This window comes from Callionymus lyra, chromosome 3 (assembly GCF_982586985.1).
Source record: "Callionymus lyra chromosome 3, fCalLyr1.hap1.1, whole genome shotgun sequence".
NCBI lineage: Eukaryota > Metazoa > Chordata > Actinopteri > Syngnathiformes > Callionymidae > Callionymus > Callionymus lyra.
In genome coordinates this window covers 19,466,854-19,485,539 of record NC_141820.1, presented here as the reverse complement: position 1 = coordinate 19,485,539, position 18,686 = coordinate 19,466,854, and the positions used below count along the sequence as shown (strand labels likewise).

General features: G+C 39.5%; 1 protein-coding gene across 2 annotated transcripts in view; it reads left to right on the top strand.

Annotated features, from left to right (window-relative positions):
• The first annotated feature begins 14,834 nt into the window (after positions 1-14,834).
• nav3 (neuron navigator 3) overlaps positions 14,835-18,686 on the top strand; it is a 158,731-nt gene continuing 154,879 nt past the window's right edge. For both annotated transcript variants that reach the window (XM_087786858.1, XM_087786857.1), the window contains exon 1: positions 14,835-15,331. In XM_087786858.1, coding sequence (XP_087642984.1) covers positions 15,074-15,331 — 258 coding nt within the window. In that variant the 5' untranslated portion in view covers positions 14,835-15,073. The remainder of the gene's footprint in view (positions 15,332-18,686) is intronic.

The window sequence follows — 18,686 nt, the reverse complement described above, 5'->3', positions numbered from 1 at the left end:
ACCTTGACCAAGAGACAACAAAAGGGATACCATAAACACATTTGTTTTCGGGCCTACTGAGATAACACAAGTGTTAAGTATAAATTACTTACTTACTGTTGCGGTGCAGTATGGGACTAGCATGCAAGTGTTTCCACAAGTTTATGGACCATAAGGAATGATTATGAAAGTAAGGTAAGGTAAGGTAAGGTAGAACTTTATTGAACTAAATTGTTTTTTTCCAATAGCCACAGCAAATACAGCAATTTTTCATAAAAAATAAATCAAAATAAAATAAGAACAAGAACATAGAGAAATAAAGAGAAAGAACAAGATGATACAATCTAATTCTAAAGATAAAGATAAAGAACATAGATCAAAGAAAAATAAAAAAGACAAAGTATACAAAGACTAACATAAGACAGAACATCATCATCCTCCGAAGTACATCGTCTACCTGGAGTGAGGTGAGACATCTAGTACAACCTTTATAGCACCAGGGACCGGTTTAATGTGACCAATATATTCACGGAACGACCTTCATCCAAAAGCATTTTTCCACTAGTTTACAGGTAAATGCCTGTAAGTGCCAACGTCATCATATACATTAAGAAAAAACACTGTTTACATAGACATAGACTTGGGTATCAATAAAGTTTTGAGACTTTGACAGAGATGATTCAGAATCAGTTTGATGTCAGTAAGTAAAAACAGAATTAGTACATAAGGCTTATATTTTTAAAGTCAATTCAAGGATCGTAATTCCACACAATATGGTAAATTGAGTCATGTGATTTATCTGACATGTTGACTATAATTTAGTACCAATTTGAAGCCGGTCTACAAGAATATTTATATTTTGTCTGATAGCTACTGGAAGGGTTTTGCAGTAATAGGATTAGGAGATGTTTGAATGGGGACTAAAATCAAGGCTATATAAATTAAAACTTAAATTGATGATCTTCGTACAAAGATGGAATCAGCACGGCTCGACGCGCACTCGTATAATAGGCCTAAAATATCGTCTGAAAATCCGTCATATACCTTTATACCCTTAACTATAGAGTTTTATTATTATTATCAATTCAAGCTTCATACTGTAACTTTTAGTCAAAATAACTGTAGTGACAAAGAGCTGACCCAAGTTTCTGTTGAGCTGAAACTCTAAACAATGAAGTATTGTTCATTCAATTCAAACTGTAAGATGAAAACTTGTTGGACAACATTCAGAGAAGTAAAAATAAAGTAGGCACAGTCAATGGAAGACGAATGTGTCAACAATGTCACCTGACAACTGTGTAATATTTCCTTGTTTATTGTTTTAGTTGGTTTGGTGTTTTTCTAAAATGATGAACTTGACTCTAAACCAGAATCTTCCCTTGATCTCATACATTCAGTGTCTCTGCTACAGTTCAGTAAAACACCGTCGTTCACTCTCTCAGCGCCGTGTGTGGAGGTTATTCTTGGGATTAGCATTCCTGGCTGAGGCTGATGGTGAAATCCTATATTTCGGTGGTTGATTTTTCTCTTCATTTCACAGTCCAGCGGTGATGAGAGCTTTCACGCTCGCTGCTCACTTTCCATGCTGGGATCTTTCTGGTCTGTCTTTGTTATGCAGGTATGATTCATTAAATTAGACTTGCTGCACGCAAAATAAGTTTTATCCTCCCTCTGGATGAACATTCTGGCAGTTTATCTCAAACATTTACGACTCCAAAGTGTTTGACTTTAGTAGAGATATTTTTTATTCAAGCACTCTGTAGCTGTGATTCCAATGTTAATGAGAAAATACTTATTATTGTATTTTCCTTTTTAATTGTTTCTCTACATTCAATTTATCTTCTTATAAATTATGATAATAAATAAATGATGGTCCTAATTGTCCATTTTCTAGCAGGAGTTCACTCCGGTTTCCCCCCACAGTGAAATATGATAAAAATGTTTCATCTCCACGTGTGTTTGAATGGTTGTAAGCCTTGTGACCTTTCACCTCTAATCTTCTGGGAGAGCCCCCCCCCCCCCTCCGATACCTTGACATGGGAATAATCGGTTTAAAAAGAATGAATACATTGATAGCTTGTAGCATCTGATACATCACTCATAGTGATGAGCTCCATTTCTGACTTGAAACATATATTAAAGCTACAGTGAGAGAAACGCCGGAGGTTAACGGCAACTTCTTTTCCTCTCCTTTCTTTCACTTTCAATTCATTCACGTTTTAATGTTCTCTCATATAATTTGGGGGTTTAGCCGTCATGGATTAAGGAAGAGAAAGAAAGCTCATCTTATTTACTGTCACACTGAAGCTCTTTAAGTAATTACTCTAAATGTAATCCCTGTGATTTACCTTTTGTGTCTCATAAGTGCCATAGAATCCTCCCACAGACGGATTTTGACACAAATTAAAGTGACGGTTAGACCACAGAGGCTTATGAAACACTCTTCTTTTTGTTGAAATAATTGCAATTATAATTCTCAAAATCCTATTTATGCGTTCGCACACTGAGGTTTCTGGAGGGTTTTTTTCATGTTGAATCTACTCTTTATGTGACTTAATAACAACATTTTGACCTATTGTAATGAGGAAACTGACATTTTATTCATGAATATACTGTATGTGATCGTACCGAATTATTGTATTGTAGATTTACATCATTCTATCATTCAATTATGTTCAAAAGATGTGATAATTTATCATTTATAAATAGGTTTCCTCCTTGATTAATGTGAGGTTGCAACTGAAACAGGAACACTGGCATTGTGGGAAAATATTAATAGTATTTAAGATCAAAATCATTAGATAAAGTTAATGGCTGAGGTGAAAAAGAAGATGGGTTCTACAAAAATATGCCGACAGGCTCATAGTTTGTGGTGGTTTTAAACTCCTTTTCATAGAAAAAAAAAAGTCCACTTCCATCTCCTACTGTGTGGCAGGGAACACGTGGTGTCTGCTGTCTGAACCTCAGCGGTGCGAAGGCTCTGTTAAAGTAAGCTGAGGCTCAGCGCTGTGTTTTTGGCAGAGGTCTGCTTTCTGTTATCACACATGATCACAGTCCTGCAGCGAGTTTCAAGTCTAGCTTCTCCGCCTCAGCACACACACTCTCTCTCCACCGTCTGGCAGTTTGACTAAATATGAGAGTGACCCGAGTTGTCGGGGGACGGAAAGTGGCACTGATACGACTCCTCCAGGCCTTTTATAGTCTGGTGCCCACACGCCAGTGCCCACCCACTCGTGGATAAGAGTCGCTCACTGTAGTCCGTCAACGCCCACGGAACAAAATTAACTCCTGTGACCGCTGTCTGGACAGACTGCACAGCAACGGATGGTTGAAGACCCTTCCTTAATACTTTGGTTACACCTCTTTAACCCTGATATTATCCAGGTCACCTGGGTTTATTTGAGCCATATAATGTTTAAAAATATACTTAAAGGACTTTGTTTTTGTTCCTTTTTCCAAAAAAGGTTTAAATATTTTGTCGTTATTAACCACATCAACAAGTCTGTTACTGTTTTATTATATTTTAAATAAAAAAGTAAGACCAAAACAAAATTGAACATTATGAAATTATTAAAAAAAAACATTTAAATGTTTAATTTTATGTTTTTTCTAACCTATAAATCATTTCCTTGTGTTTTTAGCTGGGGTTGGACTTGAAAACCTTCTTGAAGTAAAACTAACTTAGAACTGTAACTCAGCAAATACTTAAGAATGTGAAACAAAGTTCCCCAACTTGCCCTGTAACCGAAATAAATATTAAAATATTAAAATAAACATCTGACCCGCATGTCGTTTTTTAAAACTTCGTTCTATCTTCGTCTCACCTCCTCTCTGTGAACTCATGAGGCGAACTCAGAAGAATGTGATCTTTTTCTGGTGCTCTAAATGACAGTCGAGTATGACATGTAACAATTGGGCTAAACCTTCAAAGGTACTATTGCAACGTGAAAGAAATCAGGAAAAGACCTGAAATCTGGAAACTCTCACTTTAAAGTGTTGCTTTTACAAAGAGCTTTTTCAAACCTTTCAAAAATATATATCGCAAGAGCGCAATGGCGACACCTTTACCTGCAACCCTGACCTGTTCCCTTAGTGAGAACATCGAGGCTTTTCTTAGCATCATGTTTTAAAAATATTACTGAATCATATTTTTACCATATCTTCCTCCAGGTGTGTCTCGTGGGATGAGATTTCTCAACATTTACGAGACTAGCGCTGAAAACAACTTTAAAGAAAACACGCTCAAAGACTCCTTGTCATAAATTGTGACGAACCCTAAGGAAAGCTCAGTTTTTGTTTCCTTGTTTCTGTGCAATATAAAGTAAATTAAAATGAATCTTACAAATGTATAACTGATTTTTATCCATCAACCTGAAGGAGTGAAGCGAAGTCGAAGCACTCAGGGTTTGACCCTTTACTGATTTGGAATCCAGGTTCATGACCAGGGTGGGTTGACTGCTTCCTTCCTTGACTACATGTGCATCTGGAAACAATCTCCCATTAACCAAAATCACTCCTAGAAAGCTTAAATTAGCCCTATTTCTTCTCCCTCTGTCAGATTGAATCACACTGAAACACTTTTCTTCTCGTAACAGGAAGCTGATTAATATGTATTTATATAGTTTTCATTGCCTTGATGCTAGTTACAAGAAACATACAGATATGATCTACCAGTTCCCTCACATTGTAATCACAGCCCGGACCTCTCCGAGCCAAACCGACAGATCTGCACATGGTGATTTCTGTTTGAACTGTTTATCTGGAGGCCGAGGCCAATGGAGGGAAGTAGGAAGGAATTAGACGGTTTTGGCAGCTTACGAGTTCACCCTTTCCTCCTCATTGTGATTTACTTCCACTGGTAGAACACTCTGGAATGATAGTCCAGTCAGTTTCTCCCTTTAATCTCATTGTGGTACCAGCGCTGGAAAATGACTTTTTACATATAAGTGGCTGATGTAGGTCGCTGCCAATATTCAGCCACATTAAGTTTGTGGATGTGAGTTCTGGGATGTTTTAGCGCCAGCGTCTGCCTCACCAGGGGAATCACGATTATATCACTGTGAATTAATGACGTCTTCACTGCTACTGTTCCACCAGTTACCAAACCACGGACATTGGATGAGACTTTTATGATCTTACAAGTGCCGATACCTTGCCAGTTATGCTATAAGTTAAGTGGTTTTAGTTCTAAGAAATGCCTAGAATGGTGCAGCTTGGACACATCCTCAGTGATTACATGTTCAATAGGTGTTTCGGGTCTTGAACCATCAGACACCCTCACCTGGGTGACACAGTCAAGATTGGTCAGTCCCTTGTGTCCAAACAGCTGACAAGACCATGTATCACCTCCTTTCAGCCTGTAGGCCTCTACCAGCCCCAAGTAGTTAGTATTCTTCATCTCATAGCCCACTTTAATCAAGTCCTCTAAGAGGACTGTTGGCTGCAACAGCACCCCCTGCTTTGTGCTCACCGATGTAAGGACCATATCTGGTTGCGTTTTGCTAGTGATGTGCTCTGGCAACTCGCTTCCAAGGTCCACCTTTAGCTGCCAGTCGTGTAGACAACAGCGCAGCTGGGAAATGTATCTGTGGCTAAGGTTTCTCTCAAGCCCTGATGATTTTTGGCTTCCCTGGGGTCTAGTGTCTACTCTGTTGGATTCCGGTGCAGACAGTGTCAGCTACTGCCTTCTGCGCCTGATCAGGGTAACATCTATCTATCTACCCCCTCTCCCATGACCTTCGGGCACCAGATTAAGGTATGCTCTTTGTAGGGCATGATGGCGTTTTTCCCAACTACCAGCAATGCAGGTGCTATAAATTCAATCAGGAACTTGTTGGTCTAGATCTTCAAAGTTCTGACCAGGTGATCGTCTTACTCAATGCAAAGTCCCAGTTAGCTCTGGCTCCTTGCTGGTGCATGGCCACTTTTCTGCAGTGGTATTCCTTATTCCTGTGTAGCACTTCTGATTTTTGCCCTCAGTTTTCCAGGGTTTCTGGTCAATGCTACCCAGGTTCTTGGGAGTATCGGTACACTTTACAACTACATTCCACCCCTTGGTCCTGCTTACTGGGTATCTTGATTGCCCATCCTCTTAGTGTTCTTTTCCACCATTGCTTTACGTGGTTGTTTGTATCCGTTTAACTCGTTTGACCTCAATTTTTGAAGCGTCAGATTCCCCATCAACCGAACCAACTTCCAAGCACCCAAGGCTCGCTCGGACCGAGGATGGATGTAAGAGGCAGATGTCGTACTGTATCTCACCTAGCATTGTCAAAAAAGGGGCTTACCCCTTGTTTTATCTCAGGATGAAGGTGAACCAGAAGCACGAAAATAAATTTGTTATGTGGTATCCCTTGTGTTTAAAAACAGATTTTCTCCTTGTATTTAGACAATGTAGACAAGAAGGGAACATCAAAATGTTGCATTAGCAGCCCTTTAAAAGACATTATTATATCGCAGCTAAACAGGATGAGTGGTCGAAACCAAACTCCAGGTCTTGTCACGTATGTTCCTTTACTTCCAGAACTCATGGTGCCTCATAGCGTTCAAGTGTACAATTAGATGACTATCCTCACGCTCGTGCCTCATAAATCATAACTTGACTTCAAATGCCTGCTAGCTGTTTCCTCTCGGAGATGGATGCAACCGCGGCGTGTAGTTTACAAGAGAGTGGGCAGAACAAGTACAGTGGATACTCTTTAACAAGCTGACGCTGTTGACGTATAGACGTCAAACATAATGAGTTGTGAGGCAGCTTGTTTTTCTCAAGGTATCTTGCAACACTATAGCCTCTTGTTACAGGATATTCCGACTACGAGTGTGCCCCCCGGGCGCTTGTTCTTGTTCAAAGTCACATCTGGCCCCGTCGACAACGTGCTAGCTTACGGGCTAATGGCAGGTTTCTAGTCCTCGTCTTTAATCAGGAGGTGCTTGTAGAAAGGTGGCCCTTACACGAGAGCTCCAGCGCTAATGAGGGCGACTTAAAGCAACCCCAGGCCAATATGTGTTTATCAGATGAGCAAACAACAAGCCTTTTACAGGCCGAGTGATGGAGATTAATAGCTGTGGTGGTCTTTGCACACATTTGAAAGTAATGAGGCTTAAACTGGTTGCACAAGGGATTTAGATCTCTTGTCTGTCAGCTTCTTTAGCTGCTACAATTACATTACCGTCACTCTTATTACAAATTGTTGACTGTAGGATTAAAAAGTTTCATAGTTACACGTATCTTAGCGGCATAGAAGTATATCTTTCTCTGGAGAACTTGGCCCGGACTTCATTCCACTTTCTACATGTGAACATTTCAAAGCTAACAATCAAGAGTGCAAGGCCAGACTTTCCAACCTAAGAACAGGATGTATTGTTCCTGCTCAGGGAAATCCTGCCCACATTCACTCCAAATACCTGCTTTGATCCATTGCTGCGGCTCGTAGTTCGCCACGTATCATTTCAAGCTGAGAGGAAATTCAGGAAGTTGTTACTGGTGGTCATTTATCACGCTGGCACTGACATCTGTGATTCCGTCTTAGGACAGGTTGGTTGAACATTCATTGAGAACTACCTCAAAACCCCTGGGAAAGCTTTGGCAATAAAATAGATGTTTGTTTTTTAAAAGGAAGTTGCATTTGTCAGATTATTTATAGAATTATTCATTAACATTCAAATATTTATATTCAATATTTTTAGGGTCCTTTCATGAAGCAATTTATTGGAGAATTGCTCCATTAATTGTTTCAGCCTGAGCTGAATTTGGTCGACACAGAGTTCACAGTGCATCAAAAACAAATGGAAAAAACTTCAGTTAAGTAGTAATAAAGAGAAAAATATTTGGGATAAATATATATATTTATTAATATATTTGTCACTTTAATACAAAAGTAACCCGTCAAATTTAAATAACTATAAAAAGTCATACATTTTATCAATTATACATGATAAGTATAATTCATTATATCGTCATCTTAAGCAGTGGTGAGGCATTTGTTACCAGGCCACACAGAAATAAAAAAAGAATTCAAATTATTTCTGTTCTATTGATTATAACTGTCTTAAGGGTGTTTTATTTTTAATAAAATATCGTATTTTTCTGAAGTAACATTAGTCTTTGACTCTTGACTTCCGTCTCAGTCAAGTTAACTCAAAAAATAAACCTGTAAACTAGTAGAGAAATGTTTTTTTTATATAAAAGTCGGTCCGTGAATATAATGCCCACATTAAACCGGTCTACGGTACAAAAAAAAGTTTGGGGACCCCTTATCTGTAGCATTTAGCATTTTCTGCGTTTCCTTTTTTTAATGAGGTTTTGACTTATTTTTCTTCTTCTGCCCTCACCACAGACTCTATATGTATTGAAGGTTGATGGAACATTTCTTTGGCCACGTCTACATAACATTGATTCCTCTCTCCGTTCGTTCCGCTCAGAACTGTGAGAATCAGCTTGACGTGTTGGCCTTCAGAACGCTTCTCTGCGGTTTTGAAAAGCAATGAAAATGAAGATGTGGTAAATAATGAGCCATTCTTTCTTCCTCTTGTTCTCATGAATGTGGGTGTTTGATTGCTCGAAGGCAGAAGGTTGAGTGAGGAGAAGGAATCTACTGCGGGAGCCTGAGAGGGAATGTATGTTTATTTCCTCCCCGGCTCATGTATGTTAATGACACATGCCTGTGTGCACTGAGCCGCTCTCGAACCTCCCCGAAAAAAGCATGTTCAGACCTTTGTTGTGTGCGGCCCGGCAAGTGTGTGTTTGTTTTATTTTCCACGTTGCCTGACGTGCGGTTGACTGATAGCGTTCACCGTGTTGACAGGGTTTATCTTGATCCCGCGGGGAGTCGGGAGGGGACGCATTCGAAAGGACTGTATGTGTGACTCTCTTATCTGTTGTACCCCCATGTTTGTTTTCACAGCCACGGTACAACCCCATGCTGTGTGGGCGCACACTAACACACACACACACACACAAGTACATGCAGGTCAATTAATCGTACACTGGAAGAGAAAGTTACTTATTATTGATGGTATTTTTCTGTCTTGGTTTTCATAACAAGTGCTTAATCGTTTTGTTATCTCGGGGTCATGGTGACCCGGAGGCCCAAAAAGGGAGAGAACCCAAGGGATGCCACAAATACATTTGATTTCGGGCCCTTGGGTTATTTTGACCAGAGACAACACAACGGTTAATAGGTATTCATGTAATAATAGGAGTTTTAGATTGTGAAGTTATTTGATTTACAGTTTTTTTAATAAATGGAGGAGAAAAAACGGAAAACATGTTAAAACAAAAATAATTAAATGACAGAAAAAACGTTTTATTTGGAAAATAAACAAATAAATAGATTAATTGAAGGGATATTGGATAACGTTAGCTCTAATAGAGTGAATACCTTAGCCAAGCCTTTACCACATGGATTTAAAAACACAACAAACAGTTGAGATATAGAATCAAAATCAAGGTTTTAAGGAATTGTGTTGGTTCACGGCAAATGTAACGGACCAGGAATTGAACTTAAGTGTGAATCACCGCACAAACGGATAGTTTGGTCAGTGGCATTCCAAAGATTACAAAGCTCTAACGAGTGAAACTTCCAACTGGAAAATGTTGTTAAACGAACAGCTACGAAACATCTTGTCACCACAGTCACATCAGAAATGTTCTTCTAGTGATTCCATTGCATGTTCGTTCTATTTGAGCAGAACTATGGTCAGGAGCCACTCTGTCTGTAAAAGTGAATCATAAAACCTTCATCATTGATCCAAATTGATCTTTCGATAACGCCTACATTTAATCACTCACAAGTCAGTGTGTCTCTGCACAATTGGGAAAATCCATTTTCAATGTTTTTCAGCTACGTTGTTTAGAAACAAAACACATCATTAGGATGGGAAGATGAAACGAAAGAGGTGTCTGGGAAACATGGATCGAAAAAGAAAAAAAGTAAAGCGAGGAAGAAAGTTTAGATCACTTTACAACTAGATTAAAGGTGATGTTAACATGGGAACGAGGTTACCGTCATTTTAAGAAAAGAGGTCAGGAGAAAGGATGGATGACATGAAGGAGGAGAAGAAAGTAAAACAACATGAACTCATAAGGAAGGATATACAGTAGAATTAATAAAGATTGATATTATGAATAAAGAAGGGATAGAAACTGGTAAAGAAGACTGAAAAAGGGGTTAAAAAACATGGTATCTGAAGGCTTGTTAAGGGAGATAAATCCTAAAAGTTAATAGAAAAAAGTTTAAAAAAAATGGTATGGTTGAAACTTCTGCAGAACCTGTTTCTACTGGGAGCTGGTCCACAGTCAGTTCCATGTATGTATAAGTGGTCCGACTCTCTCTGGCCTCCTGTCCTCGTGTCAGTTCTTAACCGCATGTCTCGGGGTAAGTGGATCTGGGACACCGCTAATCACATTTAGAAATATAGGTCTTCCTGATTATTGGAGTCCATGTCAACATCTTTGTCCCATTTAATAGTCCTCATCTTCGCCCACTTTCCTCTCCCCAGCTGAACCATGGAGCCGCTGGACTATTTATAGAGGTGGTCAGCTGTGGTCAATCCCCAAAAAATCAGCCACTGCTGCTCGCAAATTGCAATAAAGCCGCGGTGTGCGTGCCCAAGTTGATTTTGGAGCACGGATGTCAGTTGAGGTGCAGGAGGTGGATTTTTCACTTGTTGCACTGGGGAAATGTTCGGATAGATTTTCTGGGCCTGTGGAGTATGTTTCTTCGACTCGAGCACTCGAGGGAGCGACGCTCATCAGAGGCGGGTTTCCCGAAAGCCAGCGCTGGGAATTTGGAGGCTTTCCAAGTAGGATCTGCTCCGTGCAGCTAAACAGGCCGGTGTAGTCCGAGCTGGACTCGGGCCACTCATTCACGTGGTATCCTGTTGTTTTAGGCCTGTCATGATAGCCCCCCGGTGAGTGATTGGAAACACGTTGAAGCCGATTCGGGTGAAGGAAAGTTGTGTTCATGTTAAGAAGAATAAACTGAGGTTTTTGAGGGAAAAGGGAAGCGGTCAGTGAACCTGGATGTTTAGATTCCAAAGAATGAGATAAGTTTGATTAAACCCTGATACCTGCTACTGTCCTAGATCTTATGCTTCCCATTTCAAAGTCTTTCACTTAAACTCGCCTTATTTTTAAACACATCTTTGACTTCTGTTGTCGTCTGGTCATAGTTACTGTATTCATGTGGGTTCAGAAAATAACTCTTTCTTTGTCATATTTATTCCATGGAGTACAGCTGTCAATGGAAAGTTTTATACTGTTTTTTCCGGACTATAAGGAACACCTGAAAGCATTTTAATTTTCTTCACAAAAAATGAACTGAACGAAGTTAAAAGATATTGGGAACACGCTTGACTCACTGACTATTTTGTTCCACTTAATGCGCCTTATAATGCGCCGAAATGTATGAATTAAAAAAAAAAGGTAAAACTAAACATTCATTGTCTATTCATTGACATTGTGCCTCATAATCCAGTGTGCCAACTACTGCGGGAAATACGGTATATTAGAGGTCATTAAAGAAGGTTGAATCAGTCAATGATTAATGGCTACATTGATTTTCATGTGTTAAATTGTTTTAAGAGATTAAGAATCCTTTTTCCCATGTTTTTTTTTGTTTTTTTTACCATTAATCATTTATTATTATATTTTTCTTCATTAAAGTTACTCAAAAGAAAAAGAAAATTAATATATATCAACCCCTTTAATGCCAACTTGAACCGAAAATGTGCAAATTAAACATTTCTTTAAAAAAATTGTATGATCCAATTAATCATTCGGTTTTATGCGAATAATCCATATTAACATTGCCTTTTACAATAAAATAAAATAATAATAATAAAGCTTTCAAATGTTTGATAATTAGAATTTTTTTCAGTTGTAATTTTGGAATCTCCTTTTAAATTGGAGGTGCTTGTTTTCAAATATTGCCTTTCACATGATGGCGCAAGCTTGAATACACTGGTAACCTTTCAAATTAAAACATTTTGATAAGATCATATTTCCCCGAAGTTTCCAGAAATTACAAAAAAAACATGGTATTTTCAATTTTTCTCGGGAAAACCAAAACATTTTTGCTACTTATATACAATGTGGTTCATCACTAAACTAGCCATATTGACCCATGAGTTCCTGTTGGAAAAGTTGACTGTATTTTCAGTTGTGGCCCTTCCTGTCAGCGTACGTTCCCCACAATTCCCCAACGAAGAGCCTGATAACCAAAAATAGCTCTGGTTTATGTTCTATATTTTAAGCCATTAGGGAGGATTTAGTTCACTTGCCCATCCCTCAAATAATGAGACCCTGCCATGCTCGTGGGTTCCGTCTCTCTGTGAAACCGTGGCGTCCCCATGCGAGTCCAGCACATCTCCTCGCTGCTATAAACTGAACCAGATGGACGTCCTTTATAAAAACTTCTCTCCTGTCTGTCTCCGGAGCTCCACAGCAGAAGCATGTGCAACATCGTGTCCAGTTAATTTGGTCCAAACGGTCCAGCTTTTGTTGAATATACGCTGATGACTTTTCTTTGAAGACCCAGATCATCATTTTCCAATCCTTTATTTGTTTACTCCAGTTCATTGAACCACTTTATTGTATTGGTGGAGCGGTAATTCGTTTGGCGTCACGTTGTCCTCGCTGGTGGTTTCTCTGCTAACATGCTGCAGGATTCTTTCATTAGGCCTCTTCCACCATCTGTTTGCTTACAACTTCAACACGTTGTCATTCGTCAACTCTGCATACATAGTTAACCACTCGCAAACCTTTTTTTAAACTCCACTCAAATGCCCAATCTGTAGAGGCTGTTCGACTGGATTATGACTCAATTACTGCTCAACATTTGGACTTCTAGGTGGAGTCCCTAGGGCAGACCCAGCACACATTGTTGGAACCATTGGTTGGAATGGATGGATGGATGGATTGATGGAAAGATGGACGGACGGATAGATGTCTTATATAGCATGTTCTGTAGAACTCCATTTCTTTTTCATGCCTTTGATGCAGCTCCTGCAGTTTAGAATTTTACAAATTTGGGGGTAAAAAAAATGTGAATAAATATTACCAAATTAATTCAATGTATTGTAATTAGTAGTAGTTTTGAGCACAGTTTTTTGGAAACTCTAGAATGTTTCTGGAAAGTTAAACCTTCTGAAGAGGCATCTTTTTTTAGACAGATCTACACTAGTCTGGTTTTATTTTTTTTAAATTTAATTGTGTTTTTTTTTAATAGTAGTAACATAAAAGCAAACAACTTCAGTTAAAAATGACACAACCCATTTAAACAGCACAGTAGTAAAACAAGGGAAAACAACATGCTTTCCATTCAGGGAAAATAATATTAAATAATAATATTAAATAATATGATAAAACACTGTAAAGGAGAGTAAAAGGCCATTGATGAATCCAGTCAGGGGTTAAAAGGAGACATCACATGTGTAAAAGTGAAAAAAGTGTGTGAGATTTAACATGGTGTTTTGATAATTGTTGAAATTTTATGGAACTAACAATTGGGTTAACTTCAGTTTATCGGTCAAACAAAGGATACCTCAAACACATTTGTTTTCGGGCCTTCGGGTCACCTTGACCCAGAGATATCACAGGGTTTAAATGGCTTTTTACGCAAGAAATATTACTGACCCCTGATAGACCCCTGTGTAGAAAAAACAGCTGAAGGAAATTAATGGAAAAAGTTTTTGATATTTAACAATGACACATTGATTTTTTTAATTTTTATTTTAAAGTCAAAATAAACTAGTTACGTTTACTTTTTTATTTACAGTCGTAATATAGAATTGAGTCTTTAACGTTCCATGGTTGACGACGCTCTTGAGCCACAGATAAAACATTTTATGACAGTGGCCGTGAGCCATGCAAAATCTGATTAACAGAATGTCTCCCTAGCCAGACTTGCACAAGCCTAGTATAGAAAAAAAATAAAAGCAAATGTCTTTCACATCCAAGAACAGATCGTTGTCTCTGGATTTAAATTCCTAATAGCCTTCATATTATATCAATACATTAACTAAATGTAAATAAAAATTGTAAAAAGACTGTGTCACATTGAGTACCCGGATTGGTCCAGCATCATTTCTTGAAGGTAAAAAAATAATAATATATATATATATAATAACATGAAAATTAAAAAAAAGTACTATGTGCCTACATTTCATTGTATTTTGGGAGGACCCACCTATCTGTAATACTTTGCTTCAGAATATTGACTCTTAGAATATGTATTTCAATTCCGTATTTTCTCTTTTCTTGTCCTTTGGCTACAAATTTCTGCACTTTGTTCTCTGAGTAAACCTGCCATGGAACTAAGTATGTCCCTTTCTGTGATTGGTGGTTGAGGAGAGTCAGTTTCTATTGACTTTTTGTATTATGTAATATCTCGAAAATCTCCTCATGAGACCAGTATTTTATAATGTTTATCACCAGTTTTGAATTATTATTCTTTACACAACAACTTGCCTATTTAATGCCAGTGACACCTCTGTTGTTAACTATGTAGCACTCACATTAATGTCTATCTAATCTATTTGTTGATTAACTTCTCTATTAAGCAACGTATCAAGACCTGGACTCATTAAAACGTCGCTTTACACCCCCGGGTTTCTCCACATGATCAAGTGTACGTCCTAAAAGTGAAAGATGAAAATGAAATGAAAGAAAGAATGGATGAAGGCCAGTTAGCTGACAAGCCGATCTCTTTAATCACAGATTTGTTGAGCGGTGGATACCTTCCAGGAGAGTTCACGCCCCCTTCAAATGTTTTGGCTGACTTTGGGTTTCACTCCTGTAGCCGAGGAGAGAAAGAGCAGCGAGGGAGACGAGGGAGACGAGGGGGGAGGAGTGTTGCTTGTGGGAGGAGAAGCAGGAGGGGAGTGAACTGGAGAAAAGACAGGAGATCTGAGTTTGTGAAAGTCCTGCACGCTCTGGGCTACAGCATGAGTGCAGTTGCTTTCCTCTCAGCCTGAGAGAGGCAGCGGCTTCTTTTGCCTCTTCTTCAATCACTTGATCCCGGACTTCGTTTCGGGAGGCATCACAGAGTCACTTCCCCTTGCGGCCCGAGAGACCTTCCTTGACAGCAGCATCATGCCGGTCGTCGGTGTTGCCTCTAAGCTCAGGCAACCCACCGGCGTGGGCACCAAACCGGTTCACACGGCTCTCCCCATCCCCAGCGCGGTGAGGGCTGCCACCGCGCAGGGGTTGGTGCCTCGCCAGCAGGAGCTCAAGACAGGTGAATCCACGCCGAGGGTCTCCTACCAGCTGTCAAACAAGTCAGACTTCCAGCAGACCAGGACTACTGAGTCCAGGTCCAGAGCGGAGAATGAGGAGAGCAAGATCTGCAAGGTCAGTAGACTTGTCAACTCTAGTTGGTATTGGTCCCAAAAAATAAAAAGAAACTGCTGTTTGGACGATAGCATTGATCTGTTGTCGGGATGCATTGGTGGAACAAGAAGAAGTGCTGTGGGAAGGAAAGTTAATACACTTGTAGCCGCGGATACTTGAGAAGCCTCAAAGATGAAGGAGCATTGTGTGAATGTTACTTCAGGTGAAATGATGCCCCCCCCCCCCCCCCCCAGACCCTCTAAGCAGGTGGCGTAATGCACCGGCCGAGATCGTTGAATCAGCTCCCGATGGTTCGCCAAGTTTCAGCAGAACTGTTTGTTTAGCTGCAACAAAGGAGGCGGTGTCGTCTGCCGAGGGGAAGCGTGTTTGAAAATCCCCGCCAAATACTTCTTCTTCATCCACAACTGACACATGGAAACTTTCCTGTTTAACAGGTCGACTGACTTTTTTTTTTTTTTATCAAGATAGTTTCTCCGCGTGAGTTCTTCTCAGTTTCCGACAGTTCTAATTCTGACTGAAGGAAGTTTTGGTTAAAGATTCCTGGGTCACGTCGTCTGTTCCTGAAGCCGCTCGGCGTCTGAGCCTGCGGGGCCACTGTGAGCGTGAAGGAGGCGACTTGCTTCATCATTAACCTGCTGCTGAACTGGCAGTTTTACACTTTTCAGAGCTCTTGTAAACATGAGACGTGTAAGCTGGAGATCAACATAAAGATAAGGATTATATAGGTTTTCTATCTGCTGATTTAAAGGAACGTCAGTTTCATCATGTTCAACATTTTGATCATCTATTATTTATAGTTGAGCTGAAAGTATATAATGGAACTAGATCTAGAAAATTGAAACACAATATTAAAGCAAGGGATTTGGTGTTTTGCTGCGGTGTTGAGTTCACTGAGAGGGAGTGACACAGAAGGAGTGTCTCAAAACTATCATTATAAGTTAAAGAACTGTTTAAATACCAACAAACGAAGAAGAAAAAACATTGACAGTGAAAGTTTATTATTACATTCATGTCAAATAACTGTATCTTCTCAGCTTGCATATGTATGTCATTTTAATGTTAAAATGTATGGTCTTTTCTCCCCGATTTAAACTTACATACAGAAACATTGAATAACTTCCAGATATTGGAAATGTATTTGTTCTCTCTAAGGGACATAAAAGTGCTTTGATTCAAGTAGTATAATTTTTAAAACAGTTTTTTCCCTGGCCACCTATGATTGTGATTAAAAAAAAAGACCTATTCCATTCAAGTGTTGATGCCCTAAATATTCCTACTGTTTAAAGTAAGGATTATCCAGCACGCTTTACGACTAGTTACCCTTTCATACACACAATTACACATTGATGGGAGTAGGCCGTGATGCAATGTGCCAGCTCACCATTAGGAACAAGTATTACAGACGAGCTGTATAGACATATTTGGGTATATTTTGGTGTGACTTTTTGGACGAATAAATTTGAGCCCCGGATGGTGACCGTCATATTGACATCAATTTCTGTCTGTACCTTGAAAAAAACGGAATATGCCAACCCAACCCTTAGTTAACAACGAATTTTGGGTGTTTTGAGTGTTTTGCTGAGGAACACAACGATACGATCATATCGTGAGCTGGCGAACATCTCTGCCATTTAAAGAAGAATAATGCCAAGTTCACATTTCTTCAAAATGAATCATTCTACTATTGTCTAATACAGGGTAACGTTCAATTAATATCCATTTGAAGTTTGTCATTGCACTTGACGGACACAGTGTTGTGTAGAATGTGTTGAAAAATGGTCTCACATGTCAGTCTGCGCCGGTTCCTGCCTGTGGAAAAGCTTATAGAAGCCTCGTGCCTGTCCCAGCCTGTCAGTATCGGTGAGGAATGGGTGGTATGGAGTAGGTAATTAGCCTGTCTAATTGTATCCTGTTGTCCCTAAAGAGCTTCATTCTCCCTGTTTTTAGTGGAGAAAAAAAAGGAGGAGAAGGTGGATTATATGCTGTCAGTCTGTTTCCACAGTTAGCCAAAGTGCTATTATTATCAGAGATCAAGTTTTGTGTGCGGTGGAGACTCTTTCTTTTTTTTTTATCTCATATTTCATGAAGTTAATTGCAGTTTTGAGCTTTTTCTGACCTCGAGCTATTGATTTTTCATTGACTTTCAAGTTCAAGCTGAGACGATCGGCGCTCTCTATTTTGACAACAAAAAAAAGGGTTAGCAACGGTTAGATTTTATCATTTTTAAATAGTAATTATTCAATTATTTATTTCTGATTTTTAGATTTCTTTTTACTTCAGCGAAAAGCTGGAAGAGTCCAGGATTTCCGATCTATTTTCCAAGCCGGGGTGTTTCTGTCATCTCTTCACGACTGGACACACTTAAACACACTCTCTCACATAAATGTAATCAATAGACGGCTAATCTTATTCCTCCTATGTTCGTGATATGATTCGGGTCCTCGCAGTGCACCAGGAGTTCAGTCCAACTCCCTTGTACCCGTCGTGCTGGTTTGAATAATGACTAATCTCCGCAGGATTAACACAATTTGTATGGATTGTGTGATATAATTCCTGGAGGATCACTTGTATGAGAAGTCTGCAGCTCGTCTTAACGCGAGTGTTTCTACATCTGTTCGCATCTGGGTGTGATCCAGTCGCTTTTTACACACCAGTGGAAATTCTAGTGTTTAAAAGTCACCCCGCTTTTGGGGATGAATTTATATTGTGGAAAAGAAAATGCACATTAATATGAATTTTGTCAGTAAAGTTTTTCTTGACCTCGCCACGCTCTTATTTTCTACTTCGTCATGCCTACTGTCCGACTGTTTCCTTCCCACTGGCAGACGTGATTTACGATTAACGCTGAATGGGAATGTGGTGAAACGTGTTTCGGTCCCACTAACGGCGAACGTATGTCTGTATTTGTACACACACTCTCATGAAGAGCTGTCCATCATAGTAGCAAGCTGCCGCCTGATCCGGTAATGTTGCGCAAACATTCTATTTTCATCTGGGTGTTATGACTCTGTTATGGAGATATTAACAACAGGTGACATTTGTTCTCCCTGAAGCCTCCGCTGGCAGTTTGCATCCATCACTTCCTCCAGCGCCTGCGGGGCTGAGAGATTACTCTTGTAATCAAGCAACATCGCCAATGACAGCCACTTATCCTGTACATCAACACTTTCCCACAGGCCAGAGACTTTTTCTAGAGTCTGGTTCTGGTTCCGTGGGGAGTTTGTATGTGATCAGTGTATTTCCTCCCTCAGACCAAAAGGTTATGAATGAATGTAAATTGTCCATAGGTGTCGGAGGTTTTTCTGTCTTTGTGTGAAAGACTGATGACTTTCTCAGCGTTGCTGTCGAAACTAGT